This window comes from Hemitrygon akajei, chromosome 16 (assembly GCF_048418815.1).
Source record: "Hemitrygon akajei chromosome 16, sHemAka1.3, whole genome shotgun sequence".
In the NCBI taxonomy this organism is placed as follows: Eukaryota; Metazoa; Chordata; class Chondrichthyes; order Myliobatiformes; family Dasyatidae; genus Hemitrygon; species Hemitrygon akajei.
Genome location: NC_133139.1, coordinates 90,345,517 through 90,372,886, shown reverse-complemented (window position 1 = coordinate 90,372,886; position 27,370 = coordinate 90,345,517). Strand labels below are relative to the sequence as shown.

The 27,370-nt window shown below is 54.1% G+C and overlaps 1 protein-coding gene across 1 annotated transcript in view; it reads left to right on the top strand.

The window, feature by feature from the left end:
* The window catches only part of LOC140740288 (transitional endoplasmic reticulum ATPase-like), a 79,342-nt gene extending 53,049 nt beyond the window's left edge, over nucleotides 1–26,293 (top strand). Inside the window, 7 exon segments of the mRNA XM_073069426.1 lie at nucleotides 1,169–1,381; nucleotides 3,905–4,083; nucleotides 8,210–8,240; nucleotides 8,242–8,340; nucleotides 11,625–11,783; nucleotides 12,788–12,939; nucleotides 25,657–26,293. Coding sequence (XP_072925527.1) covers nucleotides 1,169–1,381; nucleotides 3,905–4,083; nucleotides 8,210–8,240; nucleotides 8,242–8,340; nucleotides 11,625–11,783; nucleotides 12,788–12,939; nucleotides 25,657–25,753 — 930 coding nt within the window. The 3' untranslated portion in view covers nucleotides 25,754–26,293.
* Nucleotides 26,294–27,370: the final 1,077 nt, after the last annotated feature.

Sequence of the window (27,370 nt, the reverse complement as noted above, 5' to 3'; positions counted from 1 at the left end):
CACACATTGCTCCAGTCCACCCAGCTGAAAATGGGTACCGGCAAAATGCTGGAGGTTAACCTTGCGATAGACTGGCGTCCTATCCGGGGGGAGAGTCTCGTACTCTCAGTCGCTTCACGCCACGGAAACCGGAAATAAGCACCGGCCTGTTGAGCCTATAAGGCTCGGGACAGACTTTAACTGAGTGAAAAACTTGTCTTGTGTACTGTTCATACAGATCAAATCATTACACAGCACTTTGAGGTAGGACAAGGGAAAACATTAACAATACGGAACAAAAACTACAGAGACAATGCAGTGCAGGTAAACAAAGTGTCAGATTATGCAGTAAAGTCTGTCATATTGTACTGTGATATCCTGAACTGCATCCACAACTCTCTGCAGTTCCTTGCGGTCATGTGTAGAGCAGCTGCCACACCAGGCTGTGATGCTTCCATACAGAATGATTCTCTTCTGCATCGATAAAAGGATATGCTAAATTTCAGTGGGATAAACACCAAAAAGGAGGATCCAGCCTGGGCTGAATGGAGATAGCACTAAAATCCAACAATCTAAACCCAACTCAAGGACTTGGAATCTTTTCTCACCTCCTCCCACCGTTAGGACAAAACAATCAGGAGCAAGAAACAAGCCACTATGTCGCTCTGGTCTACTCTACCATACAATCCCAACCTTGCCCTCAACGTGACTCTCCCTTGCTTTCCCATACTTTTGTAGCGTAAATGTCACAGTAAAGAAGGACTACAGCACAGAAACAGGTTCTTCGGCCCCTCTAGTCTATGTCAGCCTGGCCTTCTACCTCGCCCCAACAACCTGCACCTGGACTGCAGACTTCCATACCTGACAGGGTATTGGGTGAAACCAGAACTAGAGGTCAAAGGTCTAGGGTGAAAGGTAAAATATTTAAGTGGAATTAGAGGAGGAACTTCTTCACTCAGAGGGTGGTGTGAGTGTGGAACAAGTTGCCAGCAGAAGTGATAGATGTAGGTTCAATTGTAACTTCTAATAGAAGTTTCAGTAGGTACATGGATGGGAAGGGTTTAGAGGGATAGGAGCAGGTAGGTTGGACTAGGCAGAAGTTCAGGTCAGGTTGGACTAGATGGACTGAAGCCCTGGTTCTCTGCTGCAGTACTCTCTATGAATAACTTCCTGCTTTTCCTCCATCCAGTACCCAGTGGAGTACCCAGACAAGTTCCTGAAGTTTGGCATGACCCCATCCCGTGGTGTTTTATTCTACGGTCCTCCCGGCTGTGGAAAGACCCTGCTGGCAAAAGCCATTGCCTCTGAATGTCAGGCTAACTTCGTCTCCATCAAAGGACCAGAGCTGCTCACCATGTGGTTTGGAGAGTCAGAAGCCAATGTACGGGATGTCTTTGACAAGGTACAAAGTCTCCTTAATCACTTTGAAGGAATTTGGCAGCTTTATGTGGATAACCGTGAGGTGTCCACTTTGCTGGATAAAACGAGAAGGCATTTATTATCTGAAAGGTGATAGATTGTGAAAAGGGGGAGGAGCAATGGGGTCTTGTTACCCAGGATAACAGTTGCTGAAGGTAAGCCTCCAGATACAAGGCTTATTTTTTTGCTGGCTTTTACAGCAAGAGGATTCAAATACAGAAGCAGAGGTGACTTGTAGTAAGTGTCAAGGATAACGGTGAGGCCACATTTGGAACGTTGTGTTCAGTTTACGTTATCGGAAAGGTGCCGTCAGGCTGGAAAGAATGCAAAGGAGATTTACCAGGATGGTCCCAGGACTTGAGAGATTGAGCTATAGAGAGAGGTTTAGAAGGTTGGGATTTTTTGTTTCACTGGGGGGGAAGGAGAACGAGGGAAGATGTTATTGAGGTAGTCAGTTTAAAGTAATGAGGGACAAGGAGAGGACAAATGAATACAGACTTTTTCCCAGGAGTGGGAATGAGTATAGTCTTTTTCCCAGGAGTGAAAATGAGTACTGTATAGTCTTTTTCCCGGGATTGGGAATTTAAATATGAGAAGCTGCGAAGGGAGAGATTTAATGGGAGACTGAGGGGCAACGTTTTCACCCAGTGGGCGGTCAGTACATGGAATGATCTGCCGGGGAAGTGATTGTGGCAGGTACATTAACAACATTTAAAAGGAAGTTGGACAACCACATGGATAAGAAAGGCTGAAGTGGGAAAGGGGATTAGCTTAGGTCAGCATGGGCCAGATGGGCTGGAGGACCAGTTTTCCAGCTCCCTAATTACACAGGGTCTTGATAAGATTATACCTTTATTTGTATGCAGTTTTTGGTCTGCTGAAGGAGGTTGTTGGTGTGGAGGGAGTTCAGCAAAAGTTCACCTGAGATGGCAGACCTGATGTACGAAAATGGATTGGGCTGATTGGGTGAATATATGCTAGAGTTAAGAAGAGATGTCACTGAAGTCTGGTGATTTTCTGACAGAACCTAATAAATTAGATGCTGAAAGGATGTTCCTGATATCCTGGAAGTCCATATCACAGTCTAAGGATAGGTAGCAGGCCATTTAAGAGGAGAGATTTCATCTAACAGAGACGAGACTGTAGAATTATTTCTAGCAAAATGCACTGAAACCAGATCATTAAATAGTCAAGAAAGAGTTAGATATTGGTTGGGTTACAAAGGTCAAGGTATATGTGGAAAAAACAAGAAGACTGAATTTGAATGATCAGCCACATTCACGTTGAAAGGTAGAACAGAAGTAAGGGGCCAAATGGCCTCTTTCTCCTTTTTACTGCATGTTTAAGTTGGTAACAGTGCTGTTGAGGAAGGATTTAAGTGGATGTTTGGGATGTGAGTGAACATCAAGCCTGGAGAAGCTTCGATTATTCACTATGGAACAAAGAAGGTTAAGGGGAGATTTGTTAGACGTTCCAAAATTACAAAGGGTGTGAGAGAAATACTGGTTCATTGGTTTATTGGTGCCAAATGTACCGAGATGCTTAGAAAAGCTTGCCTTGCGCAGTTCATACAGATTAGTTTATTACACAGTACATTGAGGTAGAACAAAGAAAAATCACTAACAAAGCAGAATAAAGTGTAAACGCTCCAGAGAACGTGCAATAATGTACAATTTCTGACGAGGAGAATCAGAATCAGGTTTAACATCTCCAGCATTTGTCATAAAATCTGTTAACGTAGCAGCAGCAGTATATTGCGATGCATAATAATTGAAGCTGTGAATTACAGTAGGTGTCCATGTGTGTATATTTGTTAAATTAAATAAGTAGTGCAAAAAAGGTAGTGATGTAATGCTAATGGGTTCAGAGATCGGGTGGCAGAGGGGAAGAAACTGTTCCTGAATCATTGAGTGTGTGTCTTCAAGCTCCTGTGCCTCCTCCCTGATGGTAACAGTGAGAACTGAGCATCTTATCACACACGATTGTATGACAGTGGGACAGAAGCGGTCCCTGTGCCTTTGGACCTTTGTATCTTCCAGCCGATTGCAGAGAGGAGAGAGGAGGGAATATCTAGGGTGGGTGAAGTGTTTGATTATGCCGGTGCTTTTCTGAGCCCGTGAGAGTTATATTCCCACAGACGGCAGCTCCACAAGCTTCACCGCTGATCTAACAGGAGCAGATCACTATCATTTCCCCCCAATGTCAGCTGTTCATATTTTCATGTTTCTTTCTGTTAAACAAATCTAAATTGTGGAGTAGCTGTGGTGTGATTGAAATGCGTGGTGGTCAACTGTGAACTGTTGCCTCAAACCGGGGCAAATAGGGATAGACAATAAACGCTGGCCTTGCCAATGCCACCCCTTTACTAAGAAATAATAGCCCATAGTGATTATCCCGGATCATGGCACCAGTGTCGGCAGCAACATCAGTCAGAGATTCTTCCGGTTAAATCTGGTAACTTGTGGAAGACTCCTGTTTTGATTGGCCCTTGCTGTATTTTGTTCAGGCTCGACAGGCCGCGCCCTGCATCTTGTTTTTCGATGAGCTGGACTCCATCGCCAAGTCTCGCGGTGGGAGCGCAGGGGATGGCGGTGGGGCGGCAGACAGGGTGATCAACCAAATCCTCACTGAAATGGACGGCATGTCCAACAAGAAGAACGTCTTCATCATCGGAGCCACGAACAGGTAGATCGGAAGAGGCGCACTCACATACGTGCACCCTGTTCACTCCCGCATAGTCTGTCCCACAGACAGTCTCACTCCCACACACTCTGTCATAGAGGCACCATCACTCACACGGAAATTGTCCCAGAGACGTTTTCACTCTCGCAGACTCTGTCCCAGAGACGGACTCTCTCCCGCAGACTCTATCCCAGAGATGGACTCTCTCCCAGAGACGGACTCTCTCCCGCAGACTCTGTCCCGCAGACTCTCTCCCAGAGATGGACTCTCTCCCGCAGACTCTGTCCCAGAGACGGACTCTGTCCCGCAGACTCTGTCCCAGAGACAGACTCTCTCCCGCAGACTCTATCCCAGAGACGGACTCTGTCCCGCAGACTCTGTCCCAGAGTCAGACTCTCTCCCGCAGACGCTGTCCCAGAGACGGACTCTCTCCCACAGACTCTGTCCCAGAGACGAACTCTCTCCCGCAGACTCTCTCCCACAGACTCTGTCCCAGGGACGGACTCTCTCCCGCAGACTCTCTCCCAGAGATGGACTCTCTCCCGCAGACGCTGTCCCAGAGACGGACTCTCTCCCACAGACTCTGTCCCAGAGACGAACTCTCTCCCGCAGACTCTGTCCCAGAGACAGACTCTCTCCCACAGACTCTATCCCAGAGACGGACTCTCTCCCAGAGACGGACTCTCTCCCGCAGACTCTGTCCCAGGGACGGACTCTCTCCCGCAGACTCTGTCCCAGAGACGGACTCTGTCCCGCAGACTCTGTCCCAGAGACAGACTCTCTCCCGCAGACTCTATCCCAGAGACGGACTCTGTCCCGCAGACTCTGTCCCAGAGTCAGACTCTCTCCCGCAGACGCTGTCCCAGAGACGGACTCTCTCCCACAGACTCTGTCCCAGAGACGAACTCTCTCCCGCAGACTCTCTCCCACAGACTCTGTCCCAGGGACGGACTCTCTCCTGCAGACTCTCTCCCAGAGATGGACTCTCTCCCGCAGACGCTGTCCCAGAGACGGACTCTCTCCCACAGACTCTGTCCCAGAGACGAACTCTCTCCCGCAGACTCTGTCCCAGGGACGGACTCTCTCCCACAGACTCTATCCCAGAGACGGACTCTCTCCCAGAGACGGACTCTTTCCCGCAGACTCTGTCCCAGGGACGGACTCTCTCCCGCAGACTCTGTCCCAGAGACGGACTCTGTCCCGCAGACTCTGTCCCAGAGTCAGACTCTCTCCCGCAGACTCTGTCCCAGAGACGGACTCTCTCCCACAGACTCTGTCCCAGAGACGAACTCTCTCCCGCAGACTCTCTCCCACAGACTCTGTCCCAGGGACGGACTCTCTCCCGCAGACTCTCTCCCAGAGATGGACTCTCTCCCGCAGACGCTGTCCCAGAGACGGACTCTCTCCCACAGACTCTGTCCCAGAGACGAACTCTCTCCCGCAGACTCTGTCCCAGGGACGGACTCTCTCCCACAGACTCTATCCCAGAGACGGACTCTCTCCCAGAGACGGACTCTTTCCCGCAGACTCTGTCCCAGGGACGGACTCTCTCCCGCAGACTCTGTCCCAGAGACGGACTCTGTCCCGCAGACTCTGTCCCAGAGTCAGACTCTCTCCCGCAGACTCTGTCCCAGAGACGGACTCTCTCCCACAGACTCTGTCCCAGAGACGAACTCTCTCCCGCAGACTCTCTCCCACAGACTCTGTCCCAGGGACGGACTCTCTCCCGCAGACTCTCTCCCAGAGATGGACTCTCTCCCGCAGACGCTGTCCCAGAGACGGACTCTCTCCCACAGACTCTGTCCCAGAGACGAACTCTCTCCCGCAGACTCTGTCCCAGGGACGGACTCTCTCCCACAGACTCTATCCCAGAGACGGACTCTCTCCCAGAGACGGACTCTTTCCCGCAGACTCTGTCCCAGGGACGGACTCTCTCCCGCAGACTCTGTCCCAGAGATGGACTCTCTCCCGCAGACTCTGTCCCAGAGACTCTGTCCCAGGGACGGACTCTCTCGCACAGACTCTGTCCCAGAGACGGACTCTCTCCCGCAGACTCTGTCCCAGGGACGGACTCTCTCCCAGAGACGGACTCTCTCCCGCAGACTCTGTCCCAGAGACGAACTCTCTCCTGCAGACTCTGTCCCAGGGACGGACTCTCTCCCACAGACTCTATCCCAGAGACGGACTCTCTCCCAGAGACGGACTCTCTCCCGCAGACTCTGTCCCAGGGACGGACTCTCTCCCGCAGACTCTGTCCCAGAGACGGACTTTCTCCTGCAGACTCTGTCCCGCAAACTCTGTCCCAGAGACGGACTCTCTCCCGCAGACTCTGTCCCAGAGACTCCGTCCCAGGGACGGACTCTCTCGCACAGACTCTGTCCCAGAGACGGACTCTCTCCCGCAGACTCTGTCCCAGAGACGGACTCTCTCCTGCAGACTCTGTCCCGCAGACTCTGTCCCAGAGACGGACTCTCTCCCGCAGACTCTGTCCCAGAGACGGACTCTGTCCCAGAGACTCTGTCCCAGGGACGGACTCTCTCTCACAGACTCTGTCCCAGAGACGGACTCTCTCTCACAGACTCTGTCCCAGGGACGGACTGTCTCCCGCAGACTCTGTCCCAGAGACGGACTGTCTCTCACAGATATCTGCAAGGGTTAAAGGTCGAAGCTGATTTTATTGTCACACGCACATGTGCAATGGAAAACATACTTGCCTCATCAGTCCGGGTACATAACATCAGATAAGCAGTATTCACAAGAAATATATAAATAAAATATTCAATTTTTCCAAGAAAGACCATAAAATAGAGCAAAAACAAACAAAACCTTTTTAATCTGTGGCTGTGATACAGAGGGAGTGATCAGGGTTGTTCCGGTTTTCTCAAGAACCAGATGGTTGAAGGGAAGTAGCTGTTCTTGAAGCTGGTGGTGTGGGACTTCAGACTCCTCCGTCTCCTGCCCTGACCGAGATGGGAGGGAGCTTTGATGAATGCCTAGTTCTTGTACAACCTTCTGTAGGTACTACCGATGGAGGGAGGGGACGTGCCTCTGAAGAGTCCCCTCTGCAGTTTTTGACATTTCTGCACGTTCAGTTTGCAGCATCAGACCAAACTGCAACCAGCGAGGACACTTTCAACATCACATCTATACAACTTTGTCCAAGAATTTAATGATGAGCCAAACCTCCTCAACCTCCAAGGAAAATAAGGACCCTCGAGCACCTTCCTTATGACTGTATCTATGTGCAAGTTATAGGACAGGTCATTTGGTATGTTAGCAGCCAGGAACTTCACTGATTAATCTGATGCTCATCACTGCCATGCTCCTGATGTAGACTGGTGAATGTTTTCTCTCCTTCCTCTTCCCCTTCCTGAAACCAACATCAAGCAAAAGGACGTTACTGTGTGCAGAAGTAGAAGTGGCACCATTAGCCGTTTCTACTTCCGAGCACCGTCTCCCTGCAGGCCCACTCCCAGGGGTTTCTCTCAGGAATGAATCCCAGGGCCAGGTGCAGAGTCCAGTCCCAGAGGCCCACTCCCAAGGACAGAGATCGTACCGAGGGGTGTTCCGCTCGGTCCCAGCCAGGTTCACTTCCAGAAAGAGGGGATAGTCCCTCAGAGGTAAGGGGTAGGGTGTAACCATACACCAGACCCATTCCCATGAGGAAGACCCAGACAACCGGAGGACTCGTCTCAGTGGCAGGACTCCCTCCCGTGAGCTGGACCAGTCACTCCTGGGCACAAGGCCCACTTTTTTGGACATGGACATAACTAGGACAAGGTTTTCATGATCCATATCCCTCAACACACCGCATATTCATATCTAATTGGTTCTTAAACATCATATCATACCTATGTCCACCATCACCCCTAAAAGCTCATTCCAGGTACCCACCACTCTCCTCTTTTAACCTCTTCAGGAACAGGTATAACTAGGACAGTCTTACCGACAAATTATCCAGTCACCATCTCGTGGGAGCTTCCTCTGCACAAACCAACTGACGGGTCATGTTTCCTGCACTGCATTTCCACTTCCAAAGGGATTCACTGGACGAGAGCTGCTTTGGGACCCCTGGGGTGGTGAGGGTGCTGCAGAAATGATAGCACTTTCCTTATTGGTTTATTTACAGACCTGACATCATTGATCCAGCCATCCTGAGACCCCGGGCGACTGGATCAGCTAATTTATATCCCACTGCCCGATGAGAAGTCGCGGATGGCCATCTTGAAGGCCAACCTGAGAAGGTCTCCGATTGCAAAGGTAGGGAGATCTTGGTTCAATGCTGCCCACTGGCGCTGTCTGTGTGGAGTCTGAGAGAAAGAGATTAGCTTTTTCGTGTCACATGTATATCAGAATCAGGTTTAATATCACCGGCATATGTCATCATGTCATGAATTTTGTTAACTTTGTGGCAACAGTACATTGCAATATATAATAATAGAGAAAAAACTGTGAATTACAATAAATATATTTATATAAAATAGTTAATAAGAAGTGCGAAAGGAAGAAATGAAAAAATAGTGAGGTGGTGTTCATGGGTTCAATGTCCATTCAAAAATCTGGTGGCAGAGGGGAAGAGGCTGATCCTGAATCACTGAGTGAGTGCCTTCAGGCTCCTGTACCTCCTTCCTGATGGCAGCAATGAGAACAGAGCATGACCTGGGTGATGGGTGCCGCCTTCTTGAGGTACCTGGTCCTTCACGATGCCTGGATATTATGGAAGCTCGTGCTCATGATAAGTTTACAATTCCCTGCTGCTGACATTCATCCTGGGCAGTAGCTTCTCCCGCTCCCCCATGCCAGCAATAAGCCCTGTTTCCAGCCACGTTCTGGCCAGTTTAGAAGAGACTCCAGTTTTAAGGTAGGAAGCCATGGAATTTTGGTACAGAACATGTAAGAGACCAAATGATTTGGTAAAATCAGTGGACTAGCTGTCGTGCCCAAGGCAAGGGTAGGAGAAGAAAACCATACAGATTATGAACAGCTGCCAAAGACCTAACTAACCTTTCCAAATGGTTCAATTTAATATCAGAGAATGTATACCATATACAACTTGAAATTCTTACTCTTCACAGACATCCACAAAACAAAAAAACCCAAAGAGTGTATGACGGGTACTTCAGAACTCCAAAGCCCCCCCCCATACACAAGCAGCGGCAGAAGCATTGACCCCACCCTCTCCACACCCCCCACCCCTCACTGTCACCAGCGAGTGTTTCCTGCTCGGTATGGGAGCTACTCTCCACATGATTAAAAAACTGTAGAGAGTTGTGGACAGAACTCAGAACATCACAGAAACCAGACTCCCCTCCATGGACTCTGTCTTTACCTCAAACTGCCAGCGTAATCACTGGACATTCTGTCTACCCACCCCCTCCATCGGGCAGTAGGTACAAAAGCTGAGTACACATACTGCACGTCTCAAAGACATCTTCTGTCCCACTGTTACGACTATTAAATGGTTCCCTTGTACGGCATGGTAGTGTAGTGGTTAGCACAACGCGTTTCAGTACTGGCAACCTGGGTTCAATTCCCGACACTGCCTGCAAGGAGTTCATACGTTCTCCCCTTCACCACGTGGGTTTCCCCCAGGTACTCAGGTTTTCTCCCACTGTCCAAAGACGTACATTTGGCAGGTTAATTGGTCATTGTAAATTGTCCTGTAGTTAATTAAATCGAGGGATTGCTGGGCAACGTGGCTCCAAAGTCTGCGAAGGTTTGTTCCGTACTGTATCTGAACAAAACAGATGGACTCCTGACTTCATAATCTACCTTGGTGTCATATTGCACAGTATTGTTTACCTGCACTGCACTCTCTCTGTAGTTTCTACACTTTATTCTGCATTGTTTCTGCTCTCCCCAGTTCTACCTCAATGCTCTGATCTGTATGAACAATATACAAGACAAGCTCTTCACTGTATCTCACTACGTGTTACAGTAAAAGTCAGCTCCAATTGGCCACAGTCTGCTTTCCTTCCACACACCAAAGGTTTGCTAGTTAGAAGGTTAAATAGCCACTGTAGATTGTCACTTGTGTGCAGCTGAGGGGTAATATCTGGAGAGAGTTGCTGACCACCTTGAAAACCAATCCAGTAGGGACTCCGAACGCAGAGGTGGGAAGTCATGGAATTCAGGTGCGGAAGCAATGGAATAATACTTTCCGGGAGCTTCTGCCTGAGAACTTGGACAGCCTGGTATATACCAGCTCAGGCAAAACTAGGAGGTTTTGTTTCAGAGTTGTCACCTTATGTACAGATACTCCTGTACCTTGAGTTACTCTATGTACACACAATCAGGCTATGTACCTCCTTCACCTAATAAAGTGACCACGGAGTGTGTGCTCCTGGACTTTTGCTGCTGTAGCTCATCCACTGCGAGGTTTGAAGTGATAGATAGATAGATAGATAGATAGATACTTTATTCATCCCCATGGGGAAATTCAACTTTTTTTCCAATGTCCCATACACTTGTTGTAGCAAAATTAATAACATACAATACTTAACTCAGTAAAAAATATGATATGCATCTAAATCACTATCTCAAAAAGCATTAATAATAGCTTTTAAAAAGTTCTTAAGTCCTGGTGGTTGAATTGTAAAGCCTAATGGCATTGGGGAGTATTGACCTCTTCATCCTGTCTGAGGAGCATTGCATCGATAGTAACCTGTCGCTGAAACTGCTTCTCTGTCTCTGGATGGTGCTATGTAGAGGATGTTCAGAGTTTTCCATAATTGACCGTAGCCTACTCAGCGCCCTTCGCTCAGCTACCGATGTTAAACTCTCCAGTACTTTGCCCACGACAGAGCCCGCCTTCCTTACCAGCTTATTAAGACGTGAGGCGTCCCTCTTCTTAATGCTTCCTCCCCAACACGCCACCACAAAGAAGTGTTGCATATTCACAGATACTCTTCTGCGTACTACTGTTGTAACATGCGGTCATTTGAGTTACTGTCGCCCTCCTGTCAGCTTGAACCAGTCTGGCCGTTCTCCTCCGACCCCTCTCATTAACGAGGCATTTTCACCCACAGAACTGCTGCTCACTGAATGTTTTTAGTTTTTCATACCATTCTCTGTAAACTGTGTGTGAAAATCCCAGGAGATCAGCAGTTTCTGAGATACTCAAACCACCCCGTCTGGCACCAATAATCACTCCAAGGTCAAAGTCACTTAGATCACATTTCTTCCCCATTCTGATATTCGGTCTGAACAACAACTGAACCTCTTGACCATGTCTGCATGCTTTTACGCACTGAGTTGCTACGACATGATTAGCTGATCAGACATTTGCATTAATGAACAGTTGTACGGGAGTTCCTGGCACAGTACCACTGAGTGTATATAAGCTAAACTTGTGTATTTATATTTATTGTGTTCCTTATGCTTATTGTGGTTTTCCTGCTACACCAGATCCAGAGTAACAATCATTTTGTACACTCATATACTGAAGGGTGACGATAAATAATCTTGAATCGAAGCTGGTGATTATCATGGGGGGAGAGATGGAGTAGAGCCGACTCACGCGCACTCCTTCTGTTGTGTGGCAGGGTGTCGACTTGGGCTACCTGGCCAAGATAACCCACGGCTTCTCGGGAGCCGACCTGACCGAGATCTGCCAGAGGGCATGCAAGCTGGCAATCCGTGAGGCCATCGAGGCTGAGATCCGGCGGGAGCAGGAGCATCGGCACAATCCTGACACGGCCATGGTGAGTGATGGTGGGGTGGGGGCTATGGGAGAGGGAAGAGGGGCATGGGGCACCCCGGGGTGCCCTGCTGAAGGTGCTTTGGGATATCCTGCACTAGACGTTGAAAGGAAGGCAGCAATAAATCAGTGGGTTTGTGTGGCTGTGGGAGGTGTGCACAGTGCGGTACACTGTGGGCGGCACACTGCTGCAGCTGGTAGAGCCACTGCCCACAGCTCCATGGATGCCAGGTTCAGTCCCGACCTAGGGGCATTTCCCCTGCACAGTTTGCATGCCATCCCTGCGACCATGTGAATTTTCTTCTCTATCCCTAGGACTTGGGGGCCGGTGGATTTATTTGGCTCCTGTAAGTGTGCCTGGTGTAGGTGGGTGGTTGGATCTGTGAGAGTTGATGGGGATGTGAGATGAATAAAGAGATATCGGCATAGAAACTCATAACCAGAAGAGGTTCTGCAGATGCTCGAGACCTTGAATGACACACACAAAGTGCTGGAGGAACTCAGCGGGTCAGACAACCTCAATTGAGGGGAATAAACAAACAGCCTATCAGGTGGGACTCTTCATCAGGAGATCCAAAATGCCGACCAATAACTCCCCTCCGGAAATGCTGCCTAAGCCAGCTGGTGGTACAGTGACATCCGCACTGGACTTCGAGGCAAGTGGTCCTGCATTTGGATCTGATTGACTCCATGCACGCTTTCCATCCGTGCTGGCTTGAACGTCGAGCTAGCGACTCAGTCTTGGAAAAAAACAGGCAAAATGCTAAAGAAACAGCAGGGTTGCTGCTCAAAGCACAGGCGCAGAAAGGGACAACAACAATAGCTGCTGCCTGACTTGCTGAGTTCCTCCAGCATTTCATATATAGGACTGGTGGAAATGGGTGCCTGTTTCCCTGCTCGCTGCTCTCCAGTGTGACCTAACACCACCTTAGTAACTCATCACACAACCTTTCCACATCCGGATTTGCTCCCGTTCCCGTTCTCACATCTGTGGCTCATGTTTCCCAGGAGGACGACTATGACCCCGTTCCTGAAATCCGCTCCGATCACTTCGAGGAGGCCATGAGGTTCGGCCGCCGTTCAGTCAGCGACAACGACATCAGGAAGTACGAGATGTTCGCCCAGACGCTGCAGCAGAGCAGGGGCTTTGGGAACTTCAGGTCTGTACCGTCAGGTAGCCCCCCTACCTCATTCATCCCTCCGTATCTGCACCCCCCCACCCTGTCCATCCCTCCGTACCTTCACACCCCCCCCACCCCGTCCATCCCTCTGTATCTACACCCCCCACCCCATCCATCCCTCTGTATCTACACCCCCCACCCTGTCCATCCCTCCGTATCTACACCCCCCACCCCGTCCATCCCTCTGTATCTACACCCCCCACCCCATCCATCCCTCTGTATCTACACCCCCCACCCTGTCCATCCCTCCATATCTACACCCCCCACCCCGTCCATCCCTCCATAACTACCCCCCACCCTGTCCATCCCTCCGTATCTACACCCCCCACCCTGTCCATCCCTCCGTATCTACACCCCCCACCCCGTCCATCCCTCCGTATCTACACCCTCCACCCCGTCCATCCCTCCATATCTACACCCCCCACCCTGTCCATCCCTCCATATCTACACCCCCCCACCCTGTCCATCCCTCCGTATCTACACCCTCCCCACCCCGTCCATCCCTCCATATCTACACCCCCCACCCCGTCCATCCCACCGTAACTACACCCCCCACCCCGTCCATCCCTCCGTATCTACACCCTCCCCACCCCGTCCATCCCTCCATATCTACACCCCCCACCCCGTCCATCCCACCGTAACTACCCCACCCACCCTGTCCATCCCTCCGATGCTGTATCTACACCCCCCACCCCGTCCATCCCTCTGTATCTACACCCCCCCACCCCGTCCATCCCTCCGTATCCGCACCCCCCCCCCACCCCGTCCATCCCTCCGTATCCGCACCCCCCCCCACCCCGTCCATCCCTCCGTATCCGCACCCCCCCCCACCCCGTCCATCCCTCCGTATCCGCACCCCACCCCACCCCGTCCATCCCTCCGTATCTGCACCCCCCCCCACCCGGTCCATCCCTTCATATCTACCCCCCCACCCGGTCCATCCCTCCGTATCTGCAAACCCCCCCCCCCACCCCCGTCCATCCCTCCGTATCTGCACCCCCCCCACCCCGTCCATCCCTTCGTATCTACCCCCCCACCCGGTCCATCCCTCCGTATCTACACCCCCCCATCCGGTCCATCCCTCTGTATCTACACCCCCCCATCCGGTCCATCCCTCCGTATCTACACCCCCCCATCCGGTCCATCCCTCCGTATCTACCCCCCCATCCGGTCCATCCCTCCGTATATACACCCCCCACCCCGTCCATCCCTCCGTAACTACCCCCCCACCCCGTCCATCCCTCCGTATCAACAACCCCCCACCCTGTCCATCCCTCCGTATCTGCAAACCCCCCACCCATCCATCCCTCCGTATCCGCACCCCCCCACCCGTCCATCCCTCCGTATCCGCACCCCCCACCCCGTCCATCCCTCCGTATCTGCACCCCCCCCCCACCCCGTCCATCCCTTCGTATCTACCCCACCACCCGGTCCATCCCTCCGTATCTACACGCCCCACCCCGTCCATCCCTCCGTAACTACCCCCCCACCCCGTCCATCCCTCCGTATCTACACCCCCCCATCCGGTCCATCCCTCCGTATCTACACCCCCCACCCCGTCCATCCCTCCGTAACTACCCACCCCACCCCGTCCATCCCTCCGTATCTACACCCCCCACCCTGTCCATCCCTCCAATGCTGTATCTACACCCCCCACCCGTCCATCCCTCTGTATCTGCACCCCCCCATCCGGTCCATCCCTCTGTATCTACACCCCCCACCCTATCCATCCCTCCGTATCTGCACCCCCCCATCCGGTCCATCCCTCCGTATCTACACCCCCCACCCCGTCCATCCCTCCGTATCTGCAAACCCCCCACCCGTCCATCCCTCCGTATCCGCACCCCCCCCACCCGTCCACCCCTCCGTATCTGCACCCCCCCACCCGGTCCATCCCTTCATATCTACCCCCCCACCCGGTCCATCCCTCCGTATCTACACCCCCCACCCCGTCCATCCCTCCGTAACTACCCCCCCACCCCGTCCATCCCTCCGTATCTACACCCCCCCCATCCGGTCCATCCCTCCGTATCTACACCCCCCACCCCATCCATCCCTCCGTATCTGCAAACCCCCCACCCGTCCATCCCTCCGTATCCGCACCCCCCCCACCCGTCCATCCCTCCGTATCTACACCCCCCACCCGTCCATCCCTCCGTATCCGCACCCCTCCCCACCCCGTCCATCCCTCCGTATCTACACCCTCCCCACCCCGTCCATCCCACCGTAACTACCCCCCCACCCTGTCCATCCCTCCGATGCTGTATCTACACCCCCCACCCCGTCCATCCCTCTGTATCTGCACCCCCCCCACCCGGTCCATCCCTCTGTATCTACACCCCCCACCCCGTCCATCCCTCTGTATCTGCAAACCCCCCACCCGTCCATCCCTCCGTATCCGCACCCCCCCACCCAGTCCATCCCTCCGTATCTACACCCCCCACCCGTCCATCCCTCCGTATCCGCACCCCACCCCACACCGTCCATCCCTCCGTATCTGCACCCCCCCACCCGGTCCATCCCTTCATATCTACCCCCCCACCCGGTCCATCCCTCCGTATCTGCAAACCCCCCCCCCCCCACCCCGTCCATCCCTCCGTATCTGCACCCCCCCCACCCCGTCCATCCCTTCGTATCTACCCCCCCACCCGGTCCATCCCTCCGTATCTACACCCCCCCATCCGGTCCATCCCTCCGTATCTACAACCCCCATCCAGTCCATCCCTCCGTATCTACACCCCCACATCCGGTCCATCCCTCCGTATCTACCCCCCCACCCGGTCCATCCCTCCGTATCTACACCCCCCCATCCGGTCCATCCCTCCGTACCTACACCCCCCACCCCGTCCATCCCTCCGTAACTACCCCCCCACCCCGTCCATCCCTCCGTATCTACACCCCCCCACCCTGTCCATCCCTCCGTATCTGCAAACCCCCCACCCATCCATCCCTCCGTATCTGCACCCCCCCCCACCCCGTCCATCCCTTCGTATCTACCCCCCCACCCGGTCCATCCCTCCGTATCTACACCCCCCACCCCGTCCATCCCTCCGTAACTACCCCCCCCCACCCCGTCCATCCCTCCGTATCTACATCCCCCCTTCCGGTCCATCCCTCCGTATCTACACCCCCCACCCCGTCCATCCCTCCATAACTACCCCCCCCACCCCGTCCATCCCTCCGTATCTACACCCCCCACCCTGTCCATCCCTCCAATGCTGTATCTACACCCCCCACCCTGTCCATCCCTCCGTATCTGCACCCCCCCATCCGGTCCATCCCTCCGTATCTACACCCCCCACCCCGTCCATCCCTCCGTATCTGCAAACCCCCCACCCGTCCATCCCTCCGTATCCGCACCCCCCCCACCCGTCCATCCCTCCGTATCTACACCCCCCACCCGTCCATCCCTCTGTATCCGCACCCCACCCCACCCCGTCCATCCCTCCGTATCCGCACCCCCCCATCCGGTCCATCCCTCCGTATCTACACCCCCCACCCCATCCATCCCTCCGTATCTGCAAACCCCCCACCCGTCCATCCCTCCGTATCCGCACCCCCCCCACCCTGTCCATCCCTCCGTATCCGCACCCCCCCAACCCCGTCCATCCTTCCGTATCTGCACACGCCCCACCCCGTCCATCCCTCCGTATCTACACCCTCCACCCCGTCCATCCCTCCATATCTACACCCCCCACCCTGTCCATCCCTCCATATCTACACCCCCCCACCCTGTCCATCCCTCCGTATCTACACCCTCCCCACCCCGTCCATCCCTCCATATCTACACCCCCCACCCCGTCCATCCCACCGTAACTACACCCCCCACCCCGTCCATCCCTCCGTATCTACACCCTCCCCACCCCGTCCATCCCTCCATATCTACACCCCCCACCCCGTCCATCCCACCGTAACTACCCCACCCACCCTGTCCATCCCTCCGATGCTGTATCTACACCCCCCACCCCGTCCATCCCTCTGTATCTACACCCCCCCACCCCGTCCATCCCTCCGTATCCGCACCCCCCCCCCACCCCGTCCATCCCTCCGTATCCGCACCCCCCCCCCACCCCGTCCATCCCTCCGTATCCGCACCCCCCCCACCCCGTCCATCCCTCCGTATCCGCACCCCACCCCACCCCGTCCATCCCTCCGTATCTGCACCCCCCCCCACCCGGTCCATCCCTTCATATCTACCCCCCCACCCGGTCCATCCCTCCGTATCTGCAAACCCCCCCCCCACCCCGTCCATCCCTCCGTATCTGCACCCCCCCCACCCCGTCCATCCCTTCGTATCTACCCCCCCACCCAGTCCATCCCTCCGTATCTACACCCCCCCATCCGGTCCATCCCTCTGTATCTACACCCCCCCATCCGGTCCATCCCTCCGTATCTACACCCCCCCATCCGGTCCATCCCTCCGTATCTACCCCCCCCATCCGGTCCATCCCTCCGTATCTACACCCCCCACCCCGTCCATCCCTCCGTAACTACCCCCCAACCCCGTCCATCCCTCCGTATCAACAACCCCCCACCCTGTCCATCCCTCCGTATCTGCAAACCCCCCACCCATCCATCCCTCCGTATCCGCACCCCCCCACCCGTCCATCCCTCCGTATCCGCACCCCCCACCCCGTCCATCCCTCCGTATCTGCACCCCCCCCCCACCCCGTCCATCCCTTCGTATCTACCCCACCACCCGGTCCATCCCTCCGTATCTACACGCCCCACCCCGTCCATCCCTCCGTAACTACCCCCCCACCCCGTCCATCCCTCCGTATCTACACCCCCCCATCCGGTCCATCCCTCCGTATCTACACCCCCCACCCCGTCCATCCCTCCGTAACTACCCACCCCACCCCGTCCATCCCTCCGTATCTACACCCCCCACCCTGTCCATCCCTCCAATGCTGTATCTACACCCCCCACCCGTCCATCCCTCTGTATCTGCACCCCCCCATCCGGTCCATCCCTCTGTATCTACACCCCCCACCCTATCCATCCCTCCGTATCTGCACCCCCCCATCCGGTCCATCCCTCCGTATCTACACCCCCCACCCCGTCCATCCCTCCGTATCTGCAAACCCCCCACCCGTCCATCCCTCCGTATCCGCACCCCCCCCACCCGTCCACCCCTCCGTATCTACACCCCCCACCCGTCCATTCCTCCGTATCCGCACCCCACCCCACCCCGTCCATCCCTCCGTATCCGCACCCCCCCATCCGGTCCATCCCTCCGTATCTACACCCCCCACCCCGTCCATCCCTCCGTATCTGCAAACCCCCCACCCGTCCATCCCTCCGTATCCGCACCCCCCCCACCCTGTCCATCCCTCCGTATCCGCACTCCCCCCACCCCGTCCATCCTTCCGTATCTGCACACCCCCCACCCCGTCCATCCCTTCGTATCTACCCCCCCACCCGGTCCATCCCTCCGTATCTACACCCCCCACCCCGTCCATCCCTCCGTAACTACCCCCCCCACCCCGTCCATCCCTCCGTATCTACACCCCCCCATCCGGTCCATCCCTCCGTATCTACACCCCCCACCCCATCCATCCCTCCGTATCTGCAAACCCCCCACCCGTCCATCCCTCCGTATCCGCACCCCCCCCACCCGTCCATCCCTCCGTATCTACACCCCCCACCCGTCCATCCCTCCGTATCCGCACCCCTCCCCACCCCGTCCATCCCTCCGTATCTACACCCTCCCCACCCCGTCCATCCCACCGTAACTACCCCCCCCACCCTGTCCATCCCTCCGATGCTGTATCTACACCCCCCACCCCGTCCATCCCTCTGTATCTGCACCCCCCCCACCCGGTCCATCCCTCTGTATCTACACCCCCCATCCCGTCCATCCCTCTGTATCTACACCCCCCACCCCGTCCATCCCTCCGTATCTGCAAACCCCCCACCCGTCCATCCCTCCGTATCCGCACCCCCCCCACCCGTCCACCCCTCCGTATCTACACCCCCCACCCGTCCATTCCTCCGTATCCGCACCCCACCCCACCCCGTCCATCCCTCCGTATCCGCACCCCCCCATCCGGTCCATCCCTCCGTATCTACACCCCCCCACCCCGTCCATCCCTCCGTATCTGCAAACCCCCCACCCGTCCATCCCTCCGTATCCGCACCCCCCCCACCCTGTCCATCCCTCCGTATCCGCACTCCCCCCACCCCGTCCATCCTTCCGTATCTGCACACCCCCCACCCCGTCCATCCCTTCGTATCTACCCCCCCACCCGGTCCATCCCTCCGTATCTACACCCCCCACCCCGTCCATCCCTCCGTAACTACCCCCCCACCCCGTCCATCCCTCCGTATCTACACCCCCCCATCCGGTCCATCCCTCCGTATCTACACCCCCCACCCCATCCATCCCTCCGTATCTGCAAACCCCCCACCCGTCCATCCCTCCGTATCCGCACCCCCCCCACCCGTCCATCCCTCCGTATCTACACCCCCCACCCGTCCATCCCTCCGTATCCGCACCCCTCCCCACCCCGTCCATCCCTCCGTATCTACACCCTCCCCACCCCGTCCATCCCACCGTAACTACCCCCCCACCCTGTCCATCCCTCCGATGCTGTATCTACACCCCCCACCCCGTCCATCCCTCTGTATCTGCACCCCCCCCACCCGGTCCATCCCTCTGTATCTACACCCCCCACCCCGTCCATCCCTCTGTATCTGCAAACCCCCCACCCGTCCATCCCTCCGTATCCGCACCCCCCCACCCAGTCCATCCCTCCGTATCTACACCCCCCACCCGTCCATCCCTCCGTATCCGCACCCCACCCCACACCGTCCATCCCTCCGTATCTGCACCCCCCCACCCGGTCCATCCCTTCATATCTACCCCCCCACCCGGTCCATCCCTCCGTATCTGCAAACCCCCCCCCCCCACCCCGTCCATCCCTCCGTATCTGCACCCCCCCCCCACCCCGTCCATCCCTTCGTATCTACCCCCCCACCCGGTCCATCCCTCCGTATCTACACCCCCCCATCCGGTCCATCCCTCCGTATCTACAAACCCCATCCAGTCCATCCCTCCGTATCTACACCCCCCCATCCGGTCCATCCCTCCGTATCTACCCCCCCACCCGGTCCATCCCTCCGTATCTACACCCCCCCATCCGGTCCATCCCTCCGTACCTACACCCCCCACCCCGTCCATCCCTCCGTAACTACCCCCCCACCCCGTCCATCCCTCCGTATCTACACCCCCCCACCCTGTCCATCCCTCCGTATCTGCAAACCCCCCACCCATCCATCCCTCCGTATCTGCACCCCCCCCCACCCCGTCCATCCCTTCGTATCTACCCCCCCACCCGGTCCATCCCTCCGTATCTACACCCCCCACCCCGTCCATCCCTCCGTAACTACCCCCCCCCACCCCGTCCATCCCTCCGTATCTACATCCCCCCTTCCGGTCCATCCCTCCGTATCTACACCCCCCACCCCGTCCATCCCTCCATAACTACCCCCCCACCCCGTCCATCCCTCCGTATCTACACCCCCCACCCTGTCCATCCCTCCAATGCTGTATCTACACCCCCCACCCTGTCCATCCCTCCGTATCTGCACCCCCCCATCCGGTCCATCCCTCCGTATCTACACCCCCCACCCCGTCCATCCTTCCGTATCTGCACACGCCCCACCCCGTCCATCCCTTCGTATCTACCCCCCCACCCGGTCCATCCCTCCGTATCTACACCCCCCACCCCGTCCATCCCTCCGTAACTACCCCCCCACCCCGTCCATCCCTCCGTATCTACACCCCCCCATCCGGTCCATCCCTCCGTATCTACACCCCCCACCCCATCCATCCCTCCGTATCTGCAAACCCCCCACCCGTCCGTCCCTCCGTATCCGCACCCCCCCCACCCGTCCATCCCTCCGTATCCGCACCCCTCCCCACCCCGTCCATCCCTCCGTATCTACACCCTCCCCACCCCGTCCATCCCTCCATATCTACACCCCCCACCCCGTCCATCCCACCGTAACTATCCCCCCCACCCCGTCCATCCCTCTGTATCTACACCCCCCACCCCGTCCATCCCACCGTAACTATCCCCCCCACCCCGTCCATCCCTCTGTATCTACACCCCCCACCCGTCCATCCCTCCGTATCCGCACCCCTCCCCACCCCGTCGATCCCTCCGTATCTACACCCTCCCCACCCCGTCCATCCCTCCATATCTACACCCCCCACCCCGTCCATCCCACCGTAACTATCCCCCCCACCCCGTCCATCCCTCTGTATCTACACCCCCCCCACCCCGTCCATCCCTCCGTATCTGCACCCCCCCACCCGGTCCATCCCTTCATATCTACCCCCCCACCCGGTCCATCCCTCCGTATCTGCAAACCCCCCCCCACCCCGTCCATCCCTCCGTATCTGCACCCCCCCCCACCCCGTCCATCCCTTCGTATCTACCCCCCCCATCCAGTCCATCCCTCCGTATCTACACCCCACCATCCGGTCCATCCCTCCGTATCTACCCCCCCACCTGGTCCATCCCTCCGTATCTACACCCCTCCATCCGGTCCATCCCTCCGTATCTACACCCCCCACCCCGTCCATCCCTCCGTAACTACCCCCCCACCCCGTCCATCCCTCCGTATCTACACCCCCCCACCCTGTCCATCCCTCCGTATCTGCAAACCCCCCACCCCGTCCATCCCTTCGTATCTACCCCCCCACCCGGTCCATCCCTCCGTATCTACACCCCCCACCCCGTCCATCCCTCCGTAACTACCCCCCCACCCCGTCCATCCCTCCGTATCTACACCCCCCCATCCGGTCCATCCCTCCGTATCTACACCCCCCACCCCGTCCATCCCTCCGTAACTACCCCCCCACCCCGTCCATCCCTCCGTATCTACACCCCCCACCCTGTCCATCCCTCCAATGCTGTATCTACACCCCCCACCCGTCCATCCCTCTGTATCTGCACCCCCCCATCCGGTCCATCCCTCCGTATCTACACCCCCCACCCTGTCCATCCCTCCGATGCTGTATCTACACCCCCCACCCTGTCCATCCCTCCGTATCTGCAAACCCCCCACCCATCCATCCCTCCGTATCTGCACCCCCCCCCCCACCCCGTCCATCCCTTCGTATCTACCCCCCCACCCGGTCCATCCCTCCGTATCTACACCCCAGTAAGTTTGTCAAACAGGACCTGCCTTTGCTGAATCCGTGCTGCATCTGCCTGATGGATCCATTTCTTTCCAGATGTCTCACTATTTCTTCTTTAATGATAGTTTCACGCATTTTCTCAACTACAGATGTTCAATTAACTGGCCTATAGTTACCTGCCTTTTGCCAACATCTTTGTTTGAACAGTGTCGTAACATTCATTGTCTTCTAATCTGCCAGAACCTGCCCAGGGTCCAGAGGATTTTGGTAAATCTACTATAAAGCCTGCCATTTCTTTCAGTATCCTGGGATGCATTCCATCTGGACCAGGAGACTTGTCTACCCACAAGTTTGCTCAACACGGCCTCTTTAGTGATAGCTACTGTATCAAGGTCCACACCTCCCATTGCATCCATAACATCACTCTTTGGCATGTTAGATGTGTCCTCCGCCATGAAGACCAACACAAAATAGTCATTCAAAGCCTCAGCCGTTTCCTCATTACCCAATGTCAATTTCTCCTTCTCGTCCTCCAAGGGACCTACATTCGCTTTAGCCTCGCACACATGAGGAAATCTGCAGATGCTGGAAATTGAAGCAACACACACAAAATGCTGGTGGAATGCAGCAGGCCAGGCAGCATCTATAGGGAGAAGTACAGTCGACGTTTCGGGCCGAGACCCTTCGTCCTGAGCATTTTGTGTGTGTTGCTTCACTTTAGCCACCCTTTTCTGCTTTATATATTTATAAAAACTTTTACTGTCTGTTTTTATATTTTGTGCTAGTTTATTTTCATAATCTAGCTTCCCTTTCTTTATTGCTCACTCAGTGGTTCTTCGTTGGTTTTTAAAATTTTCCCAATCTTCCAGTTTCCCACTACTCTTGGTGACTTTGTACGCACGAGCTTTTAGTTTGATGCCTTCTTTTATTTCCTTAGTTATCCAAAGCTGACTCTCCCCACCCTCACTGTCCTTGCTTTTAACTGGAATCCACTTTTGTTCAGCACTGTGAAAAATCTCTTTGAAAGTCTTCCACTATTTCTCAACTGTCCCACCATATAGCCTGTGTTCACAGTCTACACGAGCCAAATCCTCCCTAATCCCATTGTAGTCTCCATTGTTTAGGCATAATACACTGATTTTAGATTGAACTATTGCACCTGTATGATCATCTGTATTACTCCATTTGTATCAATCATACCATTATCACTCTTTCCAAGAGGATTTCTAACTACAAGATCACTAATTTTACCTGTCTCATTGTGCAGGACCAGATCTAGGACAGCCCATTCCCTTGTAGGTTCAGTAACATGCTGTTCAAGAAAACCATCATGGATGCATTCTATGACGTCCTCCTCAAGTCTGCCTCGACCAGCTTGATTCACCCAATCCATTTGCAAGTTAATGTCCCCCACGATAACTGCTCTTGCATTCTTACACGCCTCAGGTATTTCTCTGTTTATTGCCTGTGCCACTGTGAGGTTATTCGGTGGCCGATAGACAACTCTCACCAGTGATTTTTTTTCCCTTTACTATTCCTGATCTCTACCCTGATGGATTCAGCATTCTGCTCCTTAGATCTTATATCGTCTCTCACTATCTACACCCGTATCTACACCCCCCACCCTGTCCATCCCTCCGATGCTGTATCTACACCCCCCACCCCGTCCATCCCTCCGTATCTACACCCCCCCACCCTGTCCATCCCTCCGTATCTACACCCCCCACCCCGTCCATCCCTCCGTATCTGCAAACCCCCCACCCGTCCATCCCTCCGTATCCGCACCCCCCCCACCCGTCCATCCCTCCGTATCTACACCCCCCACCCGTCCATCCCTCCGTATCCGCACCCCACCCCACCCCGTCCATCCCTCCGTATCCGCACCCCCCCATCCGGTCCATCCCTCCGTATCTACACCCCCCACCCCGTCCATCCCTCCGTATCTGCAAACCCCCCACCCTGTCCATCCCTCCGTATCCGCACCCCCCCACCCCGTCCATCCCTCCGTATTCGCACCCCCCCCTCACCCACGTCCATCCATCCGTACTGGCACCTCGCCAGCTGCACCGCTCAAACCAGCTCGGATGCCAGGTCAAAAATCAAAAGCGCAGCTGAAATAAAATCGGAAAAACCCTGCAGGTCAGGCAGCATCTGTGTGAGGAAAGCCATTGGCAATTCAGGTCAGGGGTCAGGGACAGTTCTGACGAAGGGTTCTTTGAACATAGAACATTACAGCGTAGGTACAGTCCCTTCAGCTCACGATGTCTGTACTGAATCATACTTATTCTCATCTGTGTGCATGCAATTTATCTCCCTCCATATTCATGTGTGTCCCTCGAACAGCCTCTCAAAGACCACTAATGTATCAGTTATCAGCACCACCCCAGTATCCACCACTCCCTGTGTAAAATCAGTTCACCGTACACATCTTTAAATTTTACCGCTCTCACCTTAAATGTACACTCTCTAGTATTGGATATTGTGGTGTACCTTTTGCTAGGTCTTGTAACAAAGAACCAAATGACACAGAGTAGATCTGTTCAGAGACACATTTATTGCTAGCATATTGATATCTCAGAATGGTGCCATCCATCATTAAGCACGCCCATCACCCAGGACAAGCCCTCTTCTCATTGCTACCATCGGGTAGGAGGAACAGGAGCCTGAAGGCACACACTCAATGTTACAGGAATAGTTTCTTCCCCTCTGCCATCCAATTTCAGAATGAACATTGAACCCAAAAACACTACCTCACTATGTTTTTTGTACTACTTATTTAATTCAACTTATATACAAGGATTAGGTTTAATATCACCAACATATGTCATGAAATTGATATTATGTATCAGTACAATGCATTACATATATATTTTTTATTTTTATGTACTATATTGTACTGTAACATTTTTATTATCTATTATAAATAAAATATTATTTTTATTATTTGTATTGCATTGTATTGCTGCCACATAACAACAAATTATACCTGATTCTGTCTGTTACCCGTTAGGGTTTGTTCACCTCTCTGTCTCCAACACACAAAGAATAAATTGCCAGCCTGTCCAACCTGTCCTTATAACTCAGCCCCTTAAATCATGGCAACATTCTTGTAAATCTTTCCTGCACTCCTAGGTCAGTGTCATCTTAGCTATAGCATGGCATCCTTACCTTCAATCTTTCTTCATCCCTCCCACGCCTTCCACCCACCCTATTCCATCTGCCTATCAACCCCTCCCCATCACCCATCAGCCTCGACACAAAGTCCTACCCTCTGTATGTCAGTCTTTCCTCTTCCCTCTCATCCTCAGTGCAGAGTTGTGGCCTGGAATGTTGGTATAGTCCTTTTGCCTCTGCAGACGCTGCTTGACCCATTGAGTACTCCCACCGTTCCATCCTTGTTTCACATTCCAGTACCTGCAGTCAATCTCCCTGCCTTCCGGTGCCACAAGGCTCCCACCGCAGACTGTTGGGTGGAGGAGACCTCGTGATGTCAGGCGATGGATGTCCCAAAGTCCACCAATGTCAATATCCTCTTCCTCTTCCAGGTTTCCATCTGGTAGCCAGTCCAGTGGTCAGGGAAGCGACAGAGGGAGCGGAGGGAACCTGTACCGTGAGGATGGAGACGATGACCTTTACAACTGAGGAAGCCGCCAAAGGTTAAGGTTGCACGGGTCGTGATTCGGAATGGGCTGCCACCCAAACCCTCCCCAGTGCATTGCCAAGAACGCAAATACCAACATAAACTTTGGAGGAAAGTGGGACGTTATCCACTAGGGTTTGGGCCTGGAATGTTGCTTCATCTTGGGATGTCGAACGTCATATCCCATCGGCTGTGTTCAATTAATGGTGGATGTGATTTAATCGATCAGCAGTTTGTACAGCTCTCAACCCAGGATTGTGCAGGTCCTGTGTGTGTGTCTGTGTGTATCCCCATCTGGCTCAACCCCAGCCTCTACATAATATATAATATATATATATATCTTCGCCTCCTGTACATTAAGCTTGGTACTCATCCACACGTGGACTGGATGATCAGATATTTGACTCTTTGACTAAATATAAACTGAAAGGATGTTTTCCAAAGACAATCATCATTTTACGGAGTTACTTTTGCAGTGTGGTTCTGAATATTAAAGATTTTCAGTTATTGGGAGAATAATTAAAATCTAGATTGTCACTGTAGACCTGTCATGTCAGACAATGATTTTGTGTGTGTGTGTGTGTGTGTGTGTGTGTGTGTTGCTCTGGATTTCCAGCAGCTCAGATTTCCTCTGTGGATATAGATCAGTACAGCACAGGAACGGTCCTTTTGTGCCAAACTAATTGATCCAGTAATTCAATGCCTAACTCCTTCTGCCAACACGAAGTCCATATCACTTCATTCTCTGCGTATGTCTGAGAGCCTCTATAAGCCTCGCACTCCACCCTTGGCACTGCATTCCAGGCATCCACACTCTTTGTAAGTAGACTTACCCCGCACAGCTTTGAACCAAGGCCAGTCGGCTAAGTTGGAAGAGGTCCAGGTAAAGTGAGGTGGTACCCCTGCTAAGCAGGAAGGCCAAAGGTAAATGGGTGGATAGTCAGCACCCTGTGGTTGTATAGAGACGGCCATGAGCAGGGTGGAAATGCAGATGGGGATGAAGGAACGGACAAGGGTGTCTTGCAGGGAATTCTCTCTTTGGAATGCTGCAATGGGAAGAGCAGCAAGGGTACATGAGGTGGTGACATCGGCTGATGGTTGAGGGGGAACAGTGTGAGACAAGAGGAACCCTATCCCCAACTGCACCTTCTGAATACCACACCTATGGCTGCTTGTGAGTTTCAAATGAAGCACGGTCATGCGTTGGGTAATGTCATTTCCTGTCGGTGTTTAGGGCACCTCAATATGTTTATGTTATGTTACTGATTTTACAACACCACAGTGTTACAATATTTATGTGTATTTAAAAGGTGCATTGGGTACGGAGGGATTCATTGTATCTGCATTTTATTACTTGTGGGAACGAAGCATTTTTAATTTAGAGAAAAGGCCCTTCTGGCCCAACAAGCCCACGCCACCCATTTTACACCCATGTGACCATATCAACTGGTACGTCTTTGGACTGTGGGAGGAAACTCGCGTGGTCATGGGGGAAACGTATAAACTCCTTACTGACTGCAGTGGGAATCGAACCTGGCCGCCGGCATTGTAATGCTTTGTGCTAACCACTATACTACCAAGCCGCCTCCTCCCTCTGATAATCAACTGTCTAGCCCAGC